Raw genomic sequence first — 17,048 nt, 5'->3', positions numbered from 1 at the left:
CACACTAAACCATACATGCAAGCAGCTAAATATGTTTCCATTTAAGTGCTCCCATGATGAGCCAAGTGTTCTTCAGCCAAATCTCTATCAGCATTGTTATCAGGTTGTTCAGAAAGGAGCTGATAGACGTGCAGTCAAGTTGAAAGGCTATCACCTATGTTCTCACCGTGCTACCTATGACAGCCATCTGGCCAGAGTATGGGTTTCCCTAGGGAGGCCTCTTCAGAGGCAGGAGTGAGCAATGCCTCTTATCAGACATCAGCTTTCCCTCTGCAGGGTCAAATAAATATGCAGGACTGTCTCTGAGAAAAGGCTGCCTGTATGGAACCTGGGAGAGCTTTTACAACAGAGTGACTTGTTACAACTTCACAAGCACCTGTTATGCAATTATACATACATAGATTGTCAGGTTCGACGGTGCCCCGACCGGCGACCTGTGTGTGTGTGTGTGTATGTGTGTGTGTTTGTTCTCCCGCTCTGTTTTTGTCTCCGTTGTAGTTGTTACGCGGTTGCGTAGCAACGGGAGATGTCCGACCCGGAAGTTCCGCCACTCTGAGTGGTCCCACCTGCAACTGATTCCTCGCCAGCTGCTGCCAATCATCCACCATTGTGACAGAACTATTTAATGGTGTGGCTGAGTGACAGACAGCGCTGGAGTATTCCACCAAGCCGGGTAGTGACTCGAATTCAGCGAGTGTTAGACAAACGTTTGATAGCGGAGGGAGTAGTGATGGCCAAATGAAGCTTTCCGAAGCACTGAAGCTTGTATTGAAAAACGGTTCATTACTCGAAGCTTTTCAACACAGTCCTCTCCGGTGACATCTGGTGGTGAAAATTTTGAAGAGCAGCTTGAATCTGCAAAATAAAACGGACTGCTCAATTATCAGTGCTCACTCAAGAGTGGAGTTCTCTCTGATATTGGGCCACCGTTCCGTTGCTTTGAACATGTAATTGGTTTTGTTTTCTCGATTGGGGGGCTGAAAAAAATGTAATGCGTATTTGCGTAATACATTTTGATCAATAAACTTTCCCTATTTAAACATGCACTATGGTGTGGCCTTTCTTTGCTCATAACTCCTTGATGTTGGTAAATACAATAAGTGAGCAATATATATAATATACATATGATAATGCACAGCACATTATGGAGTATGCCCCTGCTGTGAAGTCCTGCCTCCATCTACTTGTCGTTTAATCACTGGACAGCTGGACAGGTTCATACAAAATATTAGATTAGGCCAATTGTCCTATACATATTTTTGACCTAGGGGTGGGATTGATTGTGAACTGGAAAGGGAAAATGCTTAGGAAGCTGAGTACGGCTGCATCGTCACTGATTTGTAGAATCATTTTGATTCGATACAGGATCCGATTCAATTTGATTGGAATCTGGAAAGTTTTGCCTCAGTCAGAAATATTACAATTCTGGTCATGTATCAGTATATATCCATAATTTCGTATCTATTAAAAGAAAGCTGACACATGTGAGACTTAATTAGAGATGTAAACAGAGAGTTATGAAACCTGCAGCTGCAGAAGCCAGCGAAAAAAAAAGAGGCAAACACAGCGCGGACCCGACGACGCACCAAAATCTGATTCTGACGCGTCGGGTCCGCGCTCTGTGTTTACGTTTGTATGCAGAATCCGTAAACCTGCTCCCAGTTACTGTTTTAGCTGTATGGTGTTTGACGACATGTTGTGAGGTTTAACCTGAGATGCTGGCGTTTCAGGCATAATAACGTTAATTTACAAATCGACACGGGATTTTAATGAATCAATATCACTTTATTCAATTTAGCATGGATTGTAATCAGAAAAGCGATAATCAAAACCCACCCCTAATCAAGAACTTGCAAAGTAAAAACATGATCTATGTAAGGTAGCCCTTTTGTTATTTACATTTAAAAAGAGGATTAGTGTTACTGTGCGCTGGCTGAGTCTGTTTCTTTTCTTAGAAATAGTTTCTCCTGCCCTGGAGAAAATCCACTTGCATGGAACAGAAGAGGCTGTGGAGTGCAGGAACTACACTGTAAGTTGGTAGATATGCAGGTATCCCTGGGTCCTGCAGACTATCACCTAAAAACAATAAACAAAATGATTTTCTAAACTGTGTAGCAATGTAATGTACGTATAGTGTCAAATACATTTTTGTAGTCTTCATTAGCTTTAATTCACATGGAAGTGTTCCTAAAGTCATATGCTGTAATGATATTTACATTATGAAAACATGATTTTGGACATTTCAAGTTTTTCACTTCGGCAGATAAAATGAATTGAGCAAAATCAACTCAAAATATTCCCACACGCCAGAACGTCCTCTCTTCCTCGCTGGCTCCATATCTGTCAGTGGAATGATCACCTCGTCGCTATCTGTCACCATCAACACACTCCACGAATCCCGTGGATGATTCACTTCCTTATATCCGTTTGAATCAGGTACCGAAGCAGTTACGTGCGTAATGAAGCTTCGGACGTCACTGGTCACGTGACTTTTGCCAAACGAAGCAAGCCTAGACACAGTGCTTCTGAACCAGTGTGTTGTTTTTTTCGACACACGCTCCGGAGCGTCAGCTTCAAGCGGGCCATCACTAGGAGGGAGGCTAACCGCATCTGTTTGCCTTTTTTCCAGGCTACGAGTGAGACGGAGATACGAGAGGAGAGACGTCACTGTTTACGAAAGTCGTATGGACACACGAGGGGAGCACGGAAGGGACTTAGCACTATGGATTACTTTGGATTTGCTTCACTGTAAATAAAGACACTGTTCAATCTTAACGAGCGATCCGCGTCTGGGTTCTCTTACTCATCACTCCCGTAACAGAATACTCCAGCCACTTACATGGACCCAGCGGACGCCGCTCCGGTTCTGCGAGAACTCTCGATTCAAGGTGAGATGTTGGAACGCCATGAAAAAATGATGAAACATGTTGTTGAAGAACAAACTGTGTTACGGCAGCTGGTTGCTGAATTAAAAGGGATTTTGCTAACTCCCCCTGGGGCTGCAGCTGATGCTCCGTCGCCCGGGCCGTCTCTCAGCACAGCCGCGGCTTCTCCTCTGCCTCCTTCCCCTCCCACACTGCAGCGCGAGCACCCGCTGCCGGCCCCTGAGAAGTTTAGTGGGGATCTGGATAAGAGCCGCGGGTTCTTAACACAATGTTCGTTCATTTTTAGAGAACAGCCTCGGTCTTATTTCTCAGATGGAGCCAAGGTGGGGTTAATGGTGGAATCAATGACTGGACGCGCTTTACAATGGGCCCAGGCCGTGGTAAGCATGCAACCTGCTATCTCTTATGAAGATTTTTTGTGCAAATTTCGTTGTGTTTTTGACAAAGGCTCCAGCGCCGACAGCGCAGCACATCGCATGTTTTCCCTGAAACAAGGATGGAGGAGTGTAGCGGACTTCTCGATTGACTTCTGGATTTTGGCCGAGGAGACCGGCTGGCAAGAAAATGCACTACGAGGGGCTTTCATAAACGGCCTGAACGAAAATCTAAAACGTGAGTTGGCCTCAAGAGAACTGCCTAAGTCGCTCAGTGCTTTGGTGAATGTGTGCATTCAGTTGGATGAGCATAGGCGTGAGTTTGGACGGCGACCAGCGGGCGGCAGCAAAACCTCGGCAGGGCCCTCTCTCGAGTGGAGACGGGAGTGGGAGGAACAGCCGTTGGAGGAGGAGGAGCAGCCCATGCAGATCGGTCGAGCCAGCTTTAGGTCTGTGGCCCGACGGAGAAGACCTCAGGGGGGTGAGTGTTTCACTTGCGGAAAGAGAGGACACTTTTCTGATAAATGCCCAGAGTCGGGAAAAGACGCTGCTCGTCAGTAGCCGTGGGCATACTGACGGGCGTTACCGCAAACATCTTGCCCCACCTCAGCTGTCCTGCCAAATTGATTTTCCAGTCCTGTATTCACCCATGTAGTGCTTTAATCGATTCGGGGGCCGAACAAAGTTTTATTGACGAAGCCCTGGCCCAGACGTTGGGCATACCTGTTGAACCCTTACCTGAGGTCCTCCAGGTGGCGGCGCTGAATGGTGCCCCCTTGGCCAGTATAACACATCGCACTACTGATTTGACTCTTTCTCTTTCCGGAAACCATGTTGAACAAATCAGCCTGTTTCTGTTCAAGGCTCCTCACACTCCGCTAGTTTTGGGCTACCCCTGGCTCGAACGCCATAACCCGCAGATCGATTGGGAGAACAGCAGGATAACTGGGTGGAGTCCTAAGTGTCATGAACAGTGTTTACGTTCTGCTACAGTTAGCCAGACGTCCACTAGCCCATCTTCACCTGACGCTCCTCCCGATTTGACTGCAGTTCCAGCTGAATATCACGACCTAGCCCAGGTGTTCAGTAAAGAAAAGGCCCAGTCTCTTCCCCCCCATCGTCCGTACGATTGTGGGATAGACTTGCTACCCGGCGCTCCCTTGCCCACAAGCCGTCTATACAGTATTTCGAAATCAGAGCGAGAGGTAATGGAGGGCTACGTCACCGACTCGCTGGCGGCCGGGATAATCCGGCAGTCCACCTCTCCTCTCGCGGCAGGTTTCTTCTTCGTTGAGAAGAAAGACAAAACGCTCCGCCCCTGCATTGACTTTCGAGGTCTTAACAAGATAACCATTAAGAACAAATACCCGCTTCCTTTACTCACCTCTGCTTTTGAACTCCTTCAGGGGGCTGCCATCTTTTCTAAACTGGACCTCCGCAGTGCTTATCATCTGGTGAGAATCCGCCAGGGGGATGAGTGGAAGACGGCGTTCAACACGCATCGTGGGCACTTTGAATATTTGGTGATGCCTTTCGGGCTCACGAATGCTCCGGCGGTCTTCCAAGCCATGATAAATGATGTTTTACGGGACTTCATTAATCATTGTGTTTTCGTTTATCTAGACGACATCCTTGTGTTTTCTCGGAACCCGGCTGACCATGTCAAGCACGTGAGAATGGTGTTGCAGCGCCTGTTGGAGAACCGGCTGTTTGTAAAGGCAGAGAAGTGTGAGTTTCACGTGCAGACAGTCTCCTTTTTGGGGTTCATCATCGAGGAGGGACGGCTGCGGGCAGATCCGGCCAAAGTGAGGGCAGTGGTGGAATGGCCTGAACCCAAGAACCGTAAGCAGCTGCAGAAGTTTCTGGGATTTGCCAACTTCTATCGACGGTTTATCCGCAATTTCAGTCAGGTCGCCCTGCCTCTCACCAACCTAACCTCTCCTAAGCAGCCATTCCAGTGGTCTCCCGGCGCTGAACGGGCTTTTGTGAGACTCAAGCACCTCTTTTCCTCAGCTCCGGTGTTGGTACAGGCAGACATCAGTCAACCTTTTTTTGTGGAGGTGGATGCTTCAGACGCAGGTGTGGGGGCAATACTATCCCAACGAGTGAATGCAAAATTACACCCATGTGCCTTTTTCTCACGTCGCTTATCTCCTGCAGAGTGCAATTACGACGTTGGAGACCGGGAGCTCCTCGCCATTAAGTTGGCGCTTGAAGAGTGGCGACATTGGCTCGAAGGCAGCGAGCATCCGGTGGTTATCTGGACAGACCACAAGAACTTGACCTACCTCCAAGCGGCCAAAAGACTGAATGCCCGGCAGGCCAGGTGGGCTCTGTTTTTCACTCGGTTTAACTTGACCATCTCTTACAGACCTGGCTCCCGCAATCTTAAAGCAGATGCTTTATCGCGCCAATTTTCCCCGGATCTCGACCCAGACGAGAAGGAGAGACCCATTCTGCCATCCTCGTGCTTCGTGGGGGCTCTGACCTGGGACATAGAGTGGGTTATTAAGGCTGCCCAGCGGTCGGAACCTGATCCGGGCACTGGGCCCGATGGGAGGATGTTTGTTCCCGCGGCGGTCCGAAGTAAGGTCCTTCACTGGGTCCATACGGCCAAGTTTGCCTGCCACCCGGGTAAAAACCGCACTATCGCCTTTCTGCAACGTTTGTTTTGGTGGCCGACTCTAGGGAAGGACGCTCGGGAGTATGTGGCCGCTTGCCCCGTTTGTGCCCGAAACAAGGTCTCCTGTTCACCCCCTGCTGGCCTCCTTCGTCCATTGCCTGTGCCCAGCCGCCCGTGGTCTCATATTGCACTGGACTTTGTTACCGGTCTTCCCCCCTCCTCGGGTCACACAGTCATCTTGACCGTGATCGATCGCTTCTCAAAGGCTGTTCATTTCGTTGCTCTGCCGAAACTCCCTTCGGCCCTGGATACTGCCAAGATTCTCACGCAGCAGGTGTTCCGTCTCCATGGGGTTCCCCAAGATATCATGTCCGATCGGGGTCCCCAATTCACGTCGCGAGTGTGGAAGGAGTTTTGTAAGGAACTGGGGGCCCAGGCCAGCTTGTCGTCCGGCTTCCACCCTCAAACCAACGGGCAAGCGGAACGGGCTAATCAAGAGCTCGAAGCGATGCTGCGTTGTGTGGTCTCTATGAACCAGTCATCATGGAGCGATCAACTGGCGTGGGTCGAATATGCCCATAATGCTAGCACGTCGGCGGCTACTGGGGTTTCCCCGTTTGAGGCCTCCCTGGGGTATCAGCCCCCGCTTCTCTCTGTGTCGGAGGGGGAATTGTCGGTTCCTTCAGTCCAGCACCACCTGCGGCGCTGCCGGCGGGCATGGCGCGCCACCCGGACCGCCCTCTTGAGGACCGCTGAGCAGAACAAGAGACTTGCGGATCGCCGCCGTGCTCCGGCCCCTGCATACCAGGTCGGGCAACAGGTATGGCTGTCTGCGAAATATGTTCCTCTGAGGGTCGAGTCTAGGAAACTGGCTCCACGCTTTATCGGGCCCTTCCCCATCCTGGCCGTGTTGAATCCTGTGACTGTACGTTTGTCTCTTCCCCGTTCCATGAGAATTCACAATGTCTTTCATGTGTCCCAGGTGAGGCCTGTCCGGACCAGCCCTTTGTGCCCGCCCTCCGGGCCCCCGCCACCCGCCCGGATTATCGACGGCTCACCGGCGTATTCCGTATCGCGGATATTGGATGCCCGGCGCCGCGGTAGGGGCTTTCAGTTTTTGGTGGACTGGGAGGGGTACGGTCCGGAAGAGCGTTCTTGGGTGCCGCGGTCCGCGGTTCTCGATGCTGCCATGGTGAGAGACTTCCGCCGCAGGCACCCTGATAAGTTTGCTGGGTCGCCGGGAGGCTCCCATTAGAGGGGGGGTACTGTCAGGTTCGACGGTGCCCCGACCGGCGACGTGTGTGTGTGTGTGTGTGTGTGTGTTTGTTCTCCCGCTCTGTTTTTGTCTCCGTTGTAGTTGTTACGCGGTTGCGTAGCAACGGGAGATGTCCGACCCGGAAGTTCCGCCACTCTGAGTGGTCCCACCTGCAACTGATTCCTCGCCAGCTGCTGCCAATCATCCACCATTGTGACAGAACTATTTAATGGTGTGGCTGAGTGACAGACAGCGCTGGAGTATTCCACCAAGCCGGGTAGTGACTCGAATTCAGCGAGTGTTAGACAAACGTTTGATAGCGGAGGGAGGCTAACCGCATCTGTTTGCCTTTTTTCCAGGCTACGAGTGAGACGGAGATACGAGAGGAGAGACGTCACTGTTTACGAAAGTCGTATGGACACACGAGGGGAGCACGGAAGGGACTTAGCACTATGGATTACTTTGGATTTGCTTCACTGTAAATAAAGACACTGTTCAATCTTAACGAGCGATCCGCGTCTGGGTTCTCTTACTCATCACTCCCGTAACATAGATTGTTTGATCAGTGTTATTTACCCACTCTCATTCCTGACCCCGTTAACGTTTATCAACAGTCCATTAATATATAGCCATAAACATATACGAGAAAATTTTAAGAAGTTATCAATGTGCAATATTCTATCTTATTGACTTTTATTATCAGTTTAAATATCAGTTTACCAACTATGCTCACCGGCCACTTCATTAGGTACACCTATTCAACTGCTTGTTAACATTACAATCTGCCCATCACATGGCAACAATTCAGTGAATTCAGGCATGTAAACAGGATCAAGAACCTAAAGGCAGAGGATCCTACCCAATACTAGCAAGGTTTACATAACAAAGTGCCAGGTGAGTGCATATAACACATCAGAACAGTTGGGTTTGTATGATAAAAGTACAGTGTTTTTTCATTACTTGCTTGCAATTAACCTCTTAATTAGCTTAAATTTAAGAAGCTACCGGACATGACATCCCTTTGAGCTAAACAATGATGCATTTTGTTTGATATGTTGGGGTTTAAAATCTCTAAAGCCTGAACCATCTTCAAGTTTCTTGAAGACGTTTCACCTCTCATCTGAGAAGCTTCTTGAGTTCTGATTGGTACAGAGATCTCAGTAGCTCACAAAAACTGATACACCTGGCGTTACAGGATTGAATGACTTCTCAACTCACTGTTTCAGGGATGAGTTTTTAGTGATACAAAGTCGATCTTTTTTCTTTCAGCACAAATCCTAGTGGCACTGCTGTCACGTGTGATCACAGAGATTTACAGTGGCAGTTGTGTACACAGCAATAACCCATGGATATTGCTGTTAATGGTGCTAACATAAACTCCAGTTATTATTTAAAACACTTCTTTTTATATTAAATATTCATAAAAGTGTCACACATAAAATAACAGATCCAAAGCAAACATTTACTGTAGTATTCAGTTTCTTAGTACCCTAGTGTGTGGGTTCTCAAATTTAATTAATGTTCCAACTCAGCAACATGAGCTAACCACCCCACAATGACCAACCCTGCCAAATCCTGATTGGTGCAGGGAAGTTAATGACATCACATGTTTCCATCTGAGCTCTCGCTTCTGCAAAAAAATGACTTTGTTTTCAGGATCTTTGGAGCGCCTCTTAAACTAAAGTTCAAAAAGAAAGCGACAGTTAAAAGCTCCGGAGAGAATCTATCAGTAAATAGCTGACAGCTATAGACCCAGAAGAATTTTTCTGTCTTTGCTTGATGGAGAGCTTCATACTTAGCAAAAGGGCAGTTCTTAAAGTGTGTATAATTATTCTGAGAACAGCAGCAGGTGTTTATTCCTGCGGCTAGAGAGGTACAATAGAGCCCAGCAGCTCATGTCACAGAGTTGGACGGCGTCCCTGAGTGTAAAAATAGTCATCTGGCCGATGGTGTTATCTACATATTCACACGACTACTTAGCAGTAAAAGCATTCACAAAGTGGCTATATGCACATCGAATACAAGAAGGAGAAACACAATGTTTTGACGTGACCAAGATCCTGGTGGGATTTAACCACTGTCAGTCATTTAAAAAAAACAAAAAAACATTAAGGACAGGGTGGGCTTTGTTTTGCATTCATGACGTTCCCATGGCTAAAGTACCTGGGTTTCCCTGTACGCCTCCCAGTCTGCTCCAGACAGGATCCAAAACAAATACTCATGCTTACAAATTACTAAGCAAAACGTCAGGCAGGTTATGAACTCTGTGTGTGTCCCTTTGACAAGTTAAATACAGTTTGAAATTTCAGATAGTAATCTAAATACGTTCCCAGCCCTGTGAGAGGAACAGCGTCTGAGAGTTTTGTATTCAACGCTCATTTGTATGTTGATGTTATTCTGTTTAGAAATCCAAACTAACATGAACAATGATCCAGTGGAAATGATGTGTGAGGTTTCTGCTTCAGAAGCCTTTAACAACCAGTGCAGTGGACTGCTGTTATTTTGAAAATACATCCAAAAGACCAAGAGTATGTCTTTGATCTGCTGTATGATTATATGTGAAACCTCTAACTTCAGCCTTATTTAAATTCTTGCTTGTGTTTCAGATGAATTAGAGCAAAGGTGTCAAACTCATTTTACATCACTGGCCACATCATAAGTCAGTAAAGCTGTTGCCTAATAACAAAGCAGAAAAAAATGCTGCTGGCTGCATGTTTGACAGCCCTGAATTACAAGTGGTCAGGAACATTTGGTGTTATGAAAAGTGAAAGCTACCTTCATGTTTGATTGCAAGAACTGATTCAGTAAGAAGGACTAGATGTTACAGTCCCTGATAATGCATTGCTTTAGATGGAGAGACTCTTGGGGGATGGCTGTTATGAGGAAAGGCAGCCCAGAAACTTTGTCAGCAGTGCCCATCGTTGGTTGCCTCAACTTTCGGTCTTTTACCCAGGTTAATCTGCCATTTTCCTTCCTTGGTTAGGTTTAGGGAATAGAGATCTGATCTAACTTATCATTTTAAAATTTGGGACACATCATCAGTAGTGGACCTTGGATTCATCGGGTGTTTCGGCCATTATCACTAGACACCCTCATCCAAAGAGGCCCTACCAGGGTTGATCAGGCCCTGGAGTGTGTCACTGGTTTATGTTAAATTGTTATTTCTCTTCTTCATTCTTCTGTTTAGTTTCCTACAGTTTATTTTGCTTGCCTAAAAAGACCACATGAAGGTCTTTTCGTGGTCTCTTCTCTTCCTTCTTGGCAGTTTGAATCTGGTGCCAAATGACGCTGGCATGCTCCAGACGTCCCGAGAAGCCCCGGTTACCGGCCTTCTGCACTGATGTGTCAATATGGTTGTTTCTTTGCAGGAAAGTAGATAACCTTTGGGCCAAGACACTGAAGAAGATCTTTCCCTCTACGTTCAGCAGGCTGATCTGGCGAAACTGGCTGATGGATGAGGAATTCTTCTCCTTAGGGATCAGAATACCTCCTGCTCTTCGCCTCTTCCTTTCAACTGGACCCTTTTGTTGATCTAGTATAAGAGCCAGTTCCAAGTCAATGGTTTCCCACTCTCTTTTCTCACTGGATCTGGGCCACAGAATCTGATCTTTCCTGCCTTCCATCTTCCTTTCCCTTTCTGGTAGTGCGAGACTAGACAGTGTTGGAAGATTCTGTTGGCTGTTTCTGGGTGAGCTCTGGGCTGGAACGTAGTGTTGATTGTCTACACCCAAGTGTGTTGCTAGTTGTTGGTGGCTAAACTTAAAGCTAGAGGCTGATAATAAATGGCCGGGCCCTGAGCTAGAATCTAATATTGGGTGTGGCTGGCTAAGCTCTAGACTGGGAACTGCTACTGTCTGGATTTGACTGAGTTCCAATCTGGAGACTATGGGGGAGTCTGTACGACAATGAACTTCGAACAGGGTGCTGATGCCCTGAGGATTGTGGGGATTCTCCTGCCTCTAGACTTAAATTGACTGATTTGACTTACTTCTTAAAAAGTATGCGTCAATGCGAGGCCCCTTTCTCAGCTTGCTGAGGCACTTCTTCCTGCCTTGGTGGATTTTAAGGCCCATGTCGGTTGTTAGTTTTGACCAGCCACGAATGCAGTTCTGCAGCTTCTTTCCTACCATCATTGATGGTCCATTATTAGCAATGCTGGTTGATCCATCGTTGATACCGTTGGTACCGTGAAAACATCAGTTGTATAGCTTAATTATACAATATACCCATGCTGATTTAGCTGTGAATCGCTTCAAAATATAAAATCCAGCAGAGTGGCCTCGTGATTTAGTCCACATGTGTTTTATTAACTCATCTCATAAACATTTACTTTTTTACTTACGCAGAGTTTACCTTACATGATTGATTAAGCATTGTCTAAACTAGAGCTCACAGCACAGTTTGGCCTGCTGGATTTTAATTTCTTACTACCACCTGTTTTCATTACCCATTTAGTCAAATTTAGAAGCTCATCCTGTCTGGTAACTTATGCATTTCATTGAAAAATAATCACATCCTGTTGTTTTCCTCCATAATTAATTCCATTAAGAAGCGATTGCTAAATCAAACTCTGGGTTGTTTGTTTGTCATTTAATTGCCCCAAGATGAAGGCACTGAAATTACGGTGATTACTTCACATTTAGAAGGCCTTAATTGTAATAATTAGTGAAAGCTGGTGGATGCCCACTTGCCCTATTTTTGCTGCAAGGCAGTCACTTAGTTCCACTGTACATCCATGTCAAAACATCATTAGACGGAGTCATGTCCAAATGCCCGTTCATCCTCTGGAGCATGTGCGTTCACAGCAGTGCAGAAATAAGCTAAAAATCCTGCACTTTGACGATACTTCCCTGAAATATTCAAAGACTTTTGGAAAGAGTGTTTATCTGTAACCTCTCCTCTCTGCCAATAATTACTGGACAGACAAACTGAACAGCAGTCAGTTGGTGTGAAAAACGGGATTAACAGTGTATAAGAAAATGTCTCTACATATACTCTAAAGCCATTACAACTATTTCTGATATGTTTTTTGTTCATTTGTTATTTTTTATTGCAGGGTTTATTTTGGAAGCACTGTCACAATTAATACTTTGTTTTGTACATGCATGCTGGCATGCGTGCATGCATGCATGCGTGGGTGCGTGCATACGTGCATGCGTGTGCGTGCGTGCGTGCGTGCGTGCGTGTGTGTGTGTGTGTGTGTGTGTGTGTGTGAGCAAGTAAGTGGGTGTATGTTCTGGTGGGAATTTACCTGCATCTCTCTCATGCAGACGAGACTGGAGGCGGCTGGATGTCTGTGGACAGTCTCTGCCTCCTCTGTACGCACACATGTTATATCACGGATTTAAATGCACAACAAGACAATAAAATGCTGATATCTCACATGCATGGATCCAAAGCACATTTTGCTATTTGATTTTAATTATGTTAATTATCACGGTGTGCTGCATGCTGCTGATGGTGTGGTGATGAGGTCTGCACAATATCAGTGGCAACGTTTCTGATCATTTTCCTTTTGGCAGACACATGCTAATGCCTGATTCTGACTAATACCACAGACTGCATTCTGTCCTCTTAAGCTGTGCTTGTTTGCAAAGGTTACTACAACTGAGACGTGAAATAAGAGAAAGGGGAAAAGATTTCCTCACAGCTTGTGTTTTTATAAGATGTGACTCAACTTTGCTACAATTATATGACCCACTGAAGCAGCCAAGATTATGATTTGTATTACAGGCTTTTGACATGAATAGACTATTCTTTAATAAATTCTATTAAGTTGGCGTAAATTTGTCCTGCATTGGATTTTATTGTGGATTTGTTTGGTTCTGCATAAACACATTCCCTACTGTATATGTAATTATTTAAGCTTAAGCTCCGTTTGTTGCTCTTCTGTTTCTTTTCCACTTGTCCTTAATCTGGTGCACTGATGGTTTGGTTGGAGATGCACAGGCTTAGTGTTTTAATTTGAAAGATGCAGAGAAAGCAGGAAGAATGTGCAGGACACAGTGCAGAACCACAAGAATAGGAACAGAACTATGGATCTGCAGCTGGTGCATCAAAACCAGAATTTCTGAAGCCCGCTATCATAGGAATGTTTTTACTCTATAAATGTATAAACATGAAACCGACGGTCATATTTGGAGAAAAAAAGATTTATGTAATAGATGAAGGTGGAAAGGATAGATTTGCGATGCTCCTGGGGAATTTAATAGACTGTAAATATCATGTCATGTCTGCATGAGCGTCAGGTTCTACTTGTGGGAACCTGCTGTGCTTGTCAAACAGGTACAATGATCCTCTGCTGCCCCCCTAGACAAAAAAGAAGTAATGCAAATAAATCCCACCCCTTTTTCTCTCTCTCTGTCTCCCTCACTTCTGGATCATTGTGGGTTTTCCTTCTTGTCTTCACATGGAAACAGAACATTGGGTTCTACTTTAACCGCTCTGTGAAACATTCGGTCCCAGTACATCCTGACTCATAACTCTCACACACACAGGCTTTATGCACCTGCCACATCTTTTTTCACCTTCACTTGTAACTGATGAGCACTCCATTGGGAATCTAAAATAGCTGTTTTCTTCAGCTACATGAGTGAGACACTGATGCATTAAAACCCAGCAAACACAATTTAGATCTGCTCTCGACTGCTGATGTTTTCCTGCACTTGTGTTCAGTGATTGAGGACAGCATTCATCACTCCCAGTGAACAGAGAGCATCATCAGGCTGGTCCCGTGATGCTCCCTGTCAAGCAAATTGACACTGGCAAGCTTATCTATAACCTCTGGCACAGTTCACAAATTTCTTGCTTATGTAAAAATATCAGCACAATACAGAAACTCTTCATCACAACAGTCTCTCTACTGAAGAGTCAGCCCCTCATGATGTCAGACAGAACCTCCCCTGGTTGGCGTCAAATACACGACACTTCAGAGAACTTATAAATGAACACCTGTAACACGCTCAGCGTCACACTTACTGCTCAGCTTAGAGGAATCATTCAAACAGGTGAGTAGAACATTGAGATGCTTTAAAATGATTTTGTACTTGGGTTTTATTTCAAGAAGTTTGTTTCTAATCAAACTGTTTCACTCAGTATGTGTCCTTGATAAGAGCACAGATGCCAAACCATATATTAAAGTAACAGATTAATAATTCAGATTTGAGGGATTAGAGGTTAACTCTGTTCCAAGAAATTATCAAAGTGACAAATGGAAAGAGGTCTGTTTATTTTTTCCTCGCTTGACATTGCGCACATCTTCATCTTCATCTTCGTTATGCATGGAGTGACTTTATTTAATAACAAACGGTAGCATTTCTGCGTGTTTTAGCTGTAAAGCAAAAAACATATGAAATTATCTACAGTGACTAGAATTCTGCAAAGGACAAATCTGAAATTTAAAAAAAACGTGATTTTTGGTGGGTAATTACAATATGAGTTTTCATAAAACATGATAGAAGTGTTCCAAATTTCAAAATCAAATATTTAATAGCCTTTGCTTTCATGCATTATTGGATGCAGTGCAATACAATAATCAGCAAAAATCACCTCATCAGAATTTTAAAAATGCAAATCAACATCAGTACAGTGCTGTGATCCACACCTGATTAAACCCTCAGAAATGTGTTCTTTGTAAATTCTGTAATATAGACTTCATTTTCCAGTGATTGCCCAAAGAAAAATACAATTGATTAGATGTGACATTTCCAGGGATGAGCATCTTTGCCAAAGATTACTCCTCCCGTGATTAGTCCCACCGGAGTGTTTGTGGCCTGCAGCAGAAGCACGTCAGAAACATCGCCCACTAAGGAACAGAGCTCAAGAAAGGTCTGTATTATAGCAGAACAGTTCCCTTGATGGCAAGGAACAGTCACAGCCTCTGGCTTTAATAGTTCATTACTGGAGGTAGCTCAGGTGTACTCCATTTAAAAACTCTTGCACTTTCACATTGTTCAAATCAGGCTGACTACGAGCTGCTGCAAACATTCCCGAAGCCCAGAACAAAACCTGATATTTATCAATAAAAAAAGCTGCAGAAGAAAAATCAAAAATCTTCTTGTAGGACCCAAAGACAGAGAAACTAAGCTTATGGCTTATGAATGTTTTTATTCCATCAGTCCACCTTTGATAAAAATTCATTTTCCAAGTTATCATTCTTCTATATTGAAATTAGCTTAAAGATGAGCTAAATGTCAGAAATGGGCTTTTAAAAGCTCCCAGAAATGACCAAATTCCCACTGACATTACTTACAATAATCTTGAACAGAATATGACCTTTTCCATTTTAATTTGGCAATCACTGCCCTTTTTATCCTTCTGTGAAAGGGTGGTGCTTTTAGAATGACTCTCTTAAGTGAGTTACATGTTCCTAGGGGGAGTCACGTTTCCCAGAGGAGAGTCCGCACAGACACAATAACATGATAACAGCCTGAGGAGAGGCTCTGACGGTGTTTGCGACATGTTTTTACTGTCTCTGGAGCTACTTTATCTCTACTTGTAAGATGAATCTCAGCAGATCAGAAGCAGGGATAATAATTAACAGACAGGCTGTGGCTTCACAGATGTAAAAGAAACCAAAACACTTTAATAACTTCGTGGCTTCAGTGGTATCAGCTGCTGTTTTTTGTGCTTCTTACTGGTCAGAAGTAGCTCAATAATCCTTCTCGCTCCTCTCCCATCAGACTGCTGATTTTTGTGGTAGCACAAACATGGACACAAATGATTCATCACTCAGCTCAACATCCATCCTGACCCAGCTGCTTCTCAATACCACAGCATTCATAAACAGCACGGCAACATCCTTCAGTGCTATTGATGGGTGCGACAACCTGATAGAGGCCGTTCTCTTTGACCTGGCCGTTCAGTGCATCAATGTAATTTTGGGTATCCCGGCCAACTTACTCGTCATTGCTATTCTCATCCACAATCGCAAAGAGCCCTCCACTTCAGACATATTCTTGGGCTGCTTGGCCTTCATGGATGCCTACTTTGGTGCAATGACCCCCCTGAGCTTTCTTAATCTCTACCTCTGGCAGCTCAAAGAGGTGTTGTCTGCCATTAAGTTCTCCTATGGCGTGAAAGACACCAGCGGTCCGTTGTTCCTCTCCTGCATCTGCTTGGATCGCTTTGTAGCTGTACTCTTTCCAATCGCTTTTGGGCAACTTAAACACTTCAAGTACAGGTTAGGCCTCTCAGTGCTGGTGCTCTGCCTCACCTTTGCCTACTCAGCAGCCAAGATGGTGGGAGGACTCCCCAACTTTGAAAAGCTGTTCACCGGTGAGGTACTGGCAACATTTACTTGGATGATGGTGTGTAACGCAAGCATCCTGTGGGCACTGAAGAAGTCCACCGGTGCAGGGAAAGATGCAATGCACCCCATGAAAAAGAAGGCCTTCAAGATGGTGCTCTCTATCCTGTGTATCATCGTGTTCAACTACCTGCCACTTGTTGCTCTGTTTCCATTTGAGGACTACTACTCACCTGATGTGTTTCGCTGCTACGTGCAGCCCGCGGGTTTTGCCTTTCTGAACATCAGCAGCACAATCCAGCCCCTTGTCTACTTGTCTCGTCTAGAGAAGGTGCCTTTCCTCTCTGACGCCTGCATTAAAAAGATTACTTCCTGTTTCAACCCAGAGAAGAACCAGAATCCACAGGAGCAAAACCCACCTGCTTAGATTCACAAAATATAAAAATACAACACACATATTAAAATCTATGAAAAATAATTGTCTGCAACTGTGAGAGTCAAATCCTGAGTGTAAAGTCCTGCTTTGTTTGTTTGTTTTTTCACAGTTTACGTTTTACTTGAATGCATTTTTTTCATAATCAGTGAAAGAAATCTGTATCAAAGATTGAATCAATAATTAATCAACAAGTAGACAATGTTAAAATTATAAGCATTTTAATTTCAT

General features: G+C 45.1%; 2 protein-coding genes across 4 annotated transcripts; both read left to right on the top strand.

The window, feature by feature from the left end:
- The first annotated feature begins 2,496 nt into the window (after positions 1–2,496).
- On the top strand, positions 2,497–7,680 carry LOC308412060 (uncharacterized protein). 3 transcript variants are annotated; one of them, XR_013974522.1, is made up of 3 exons: positions 2,497–2,888; positions 3,172–3,265; positions 6,865–7,680. XR_013974522.1 is itself a non-coding variant. In XM_080906142.1 (3 exons), exons 1-3 carry the CDS (start codon positions 2,840–2,842, stop codon positions 7,315–7,317), a joined length of 714 nt encoding a protein of 237 aa, XP_080762268.1. In that variant the 5' UTR covers positions 2,497–2,839; the 3' UTR covers positions 7,318–7,680. The 3 variants fall into 3 exon arrangements, 1 of the variants encoding a protein (XP_080762268.1); XM_080906142.1 differs by having other exon boundaries at positions 2,497–3,265; positions 6,865–7,074; positions 7,240–7,680; XR_013974523.1 differs by lacking the exons at positions 2,497–2,888; positions 3,172–3,265 and adding an exon at positions 6,435–6,702.
- Positions 7,681–15,845: 8,165 nt separating this feature from the next.
- On the top strand, positions 15,846–16,811 carry LOC308411375 (G-protein coupled receptor 183-like; the record flags this gene model as incomplete). Its single annotated transcript, XM_080905256.1, has 1 exon — positions 15,846–16,811. The coding sequence occupies one exon, from the start codon at positions 15,846–15,848 to the stop codon at positions 16,809–16,811; it is 966 nt and encodes a 321-aa protein (XP_080761382.1).
- Positions 16,812–17,048: the final 237 nt, after the last annotated feature.

Source organism: Rhamphochromis sp. 'chilingali', assembly GCF_963969265.1.
Source record: "Rhamphochromis sp. 'chilingali' genome assembly, chromosome: 15".
NCBI lineage: Eukaryota > Metazoa > Chordata > Actinopteri > Cichliformes > Cichlidae > Rhamphochromis > Rhamphochromis sp. 'chilingali'.
This window is presented reverse-complemented; position numbering and strand designations above follow the sequence as displayed.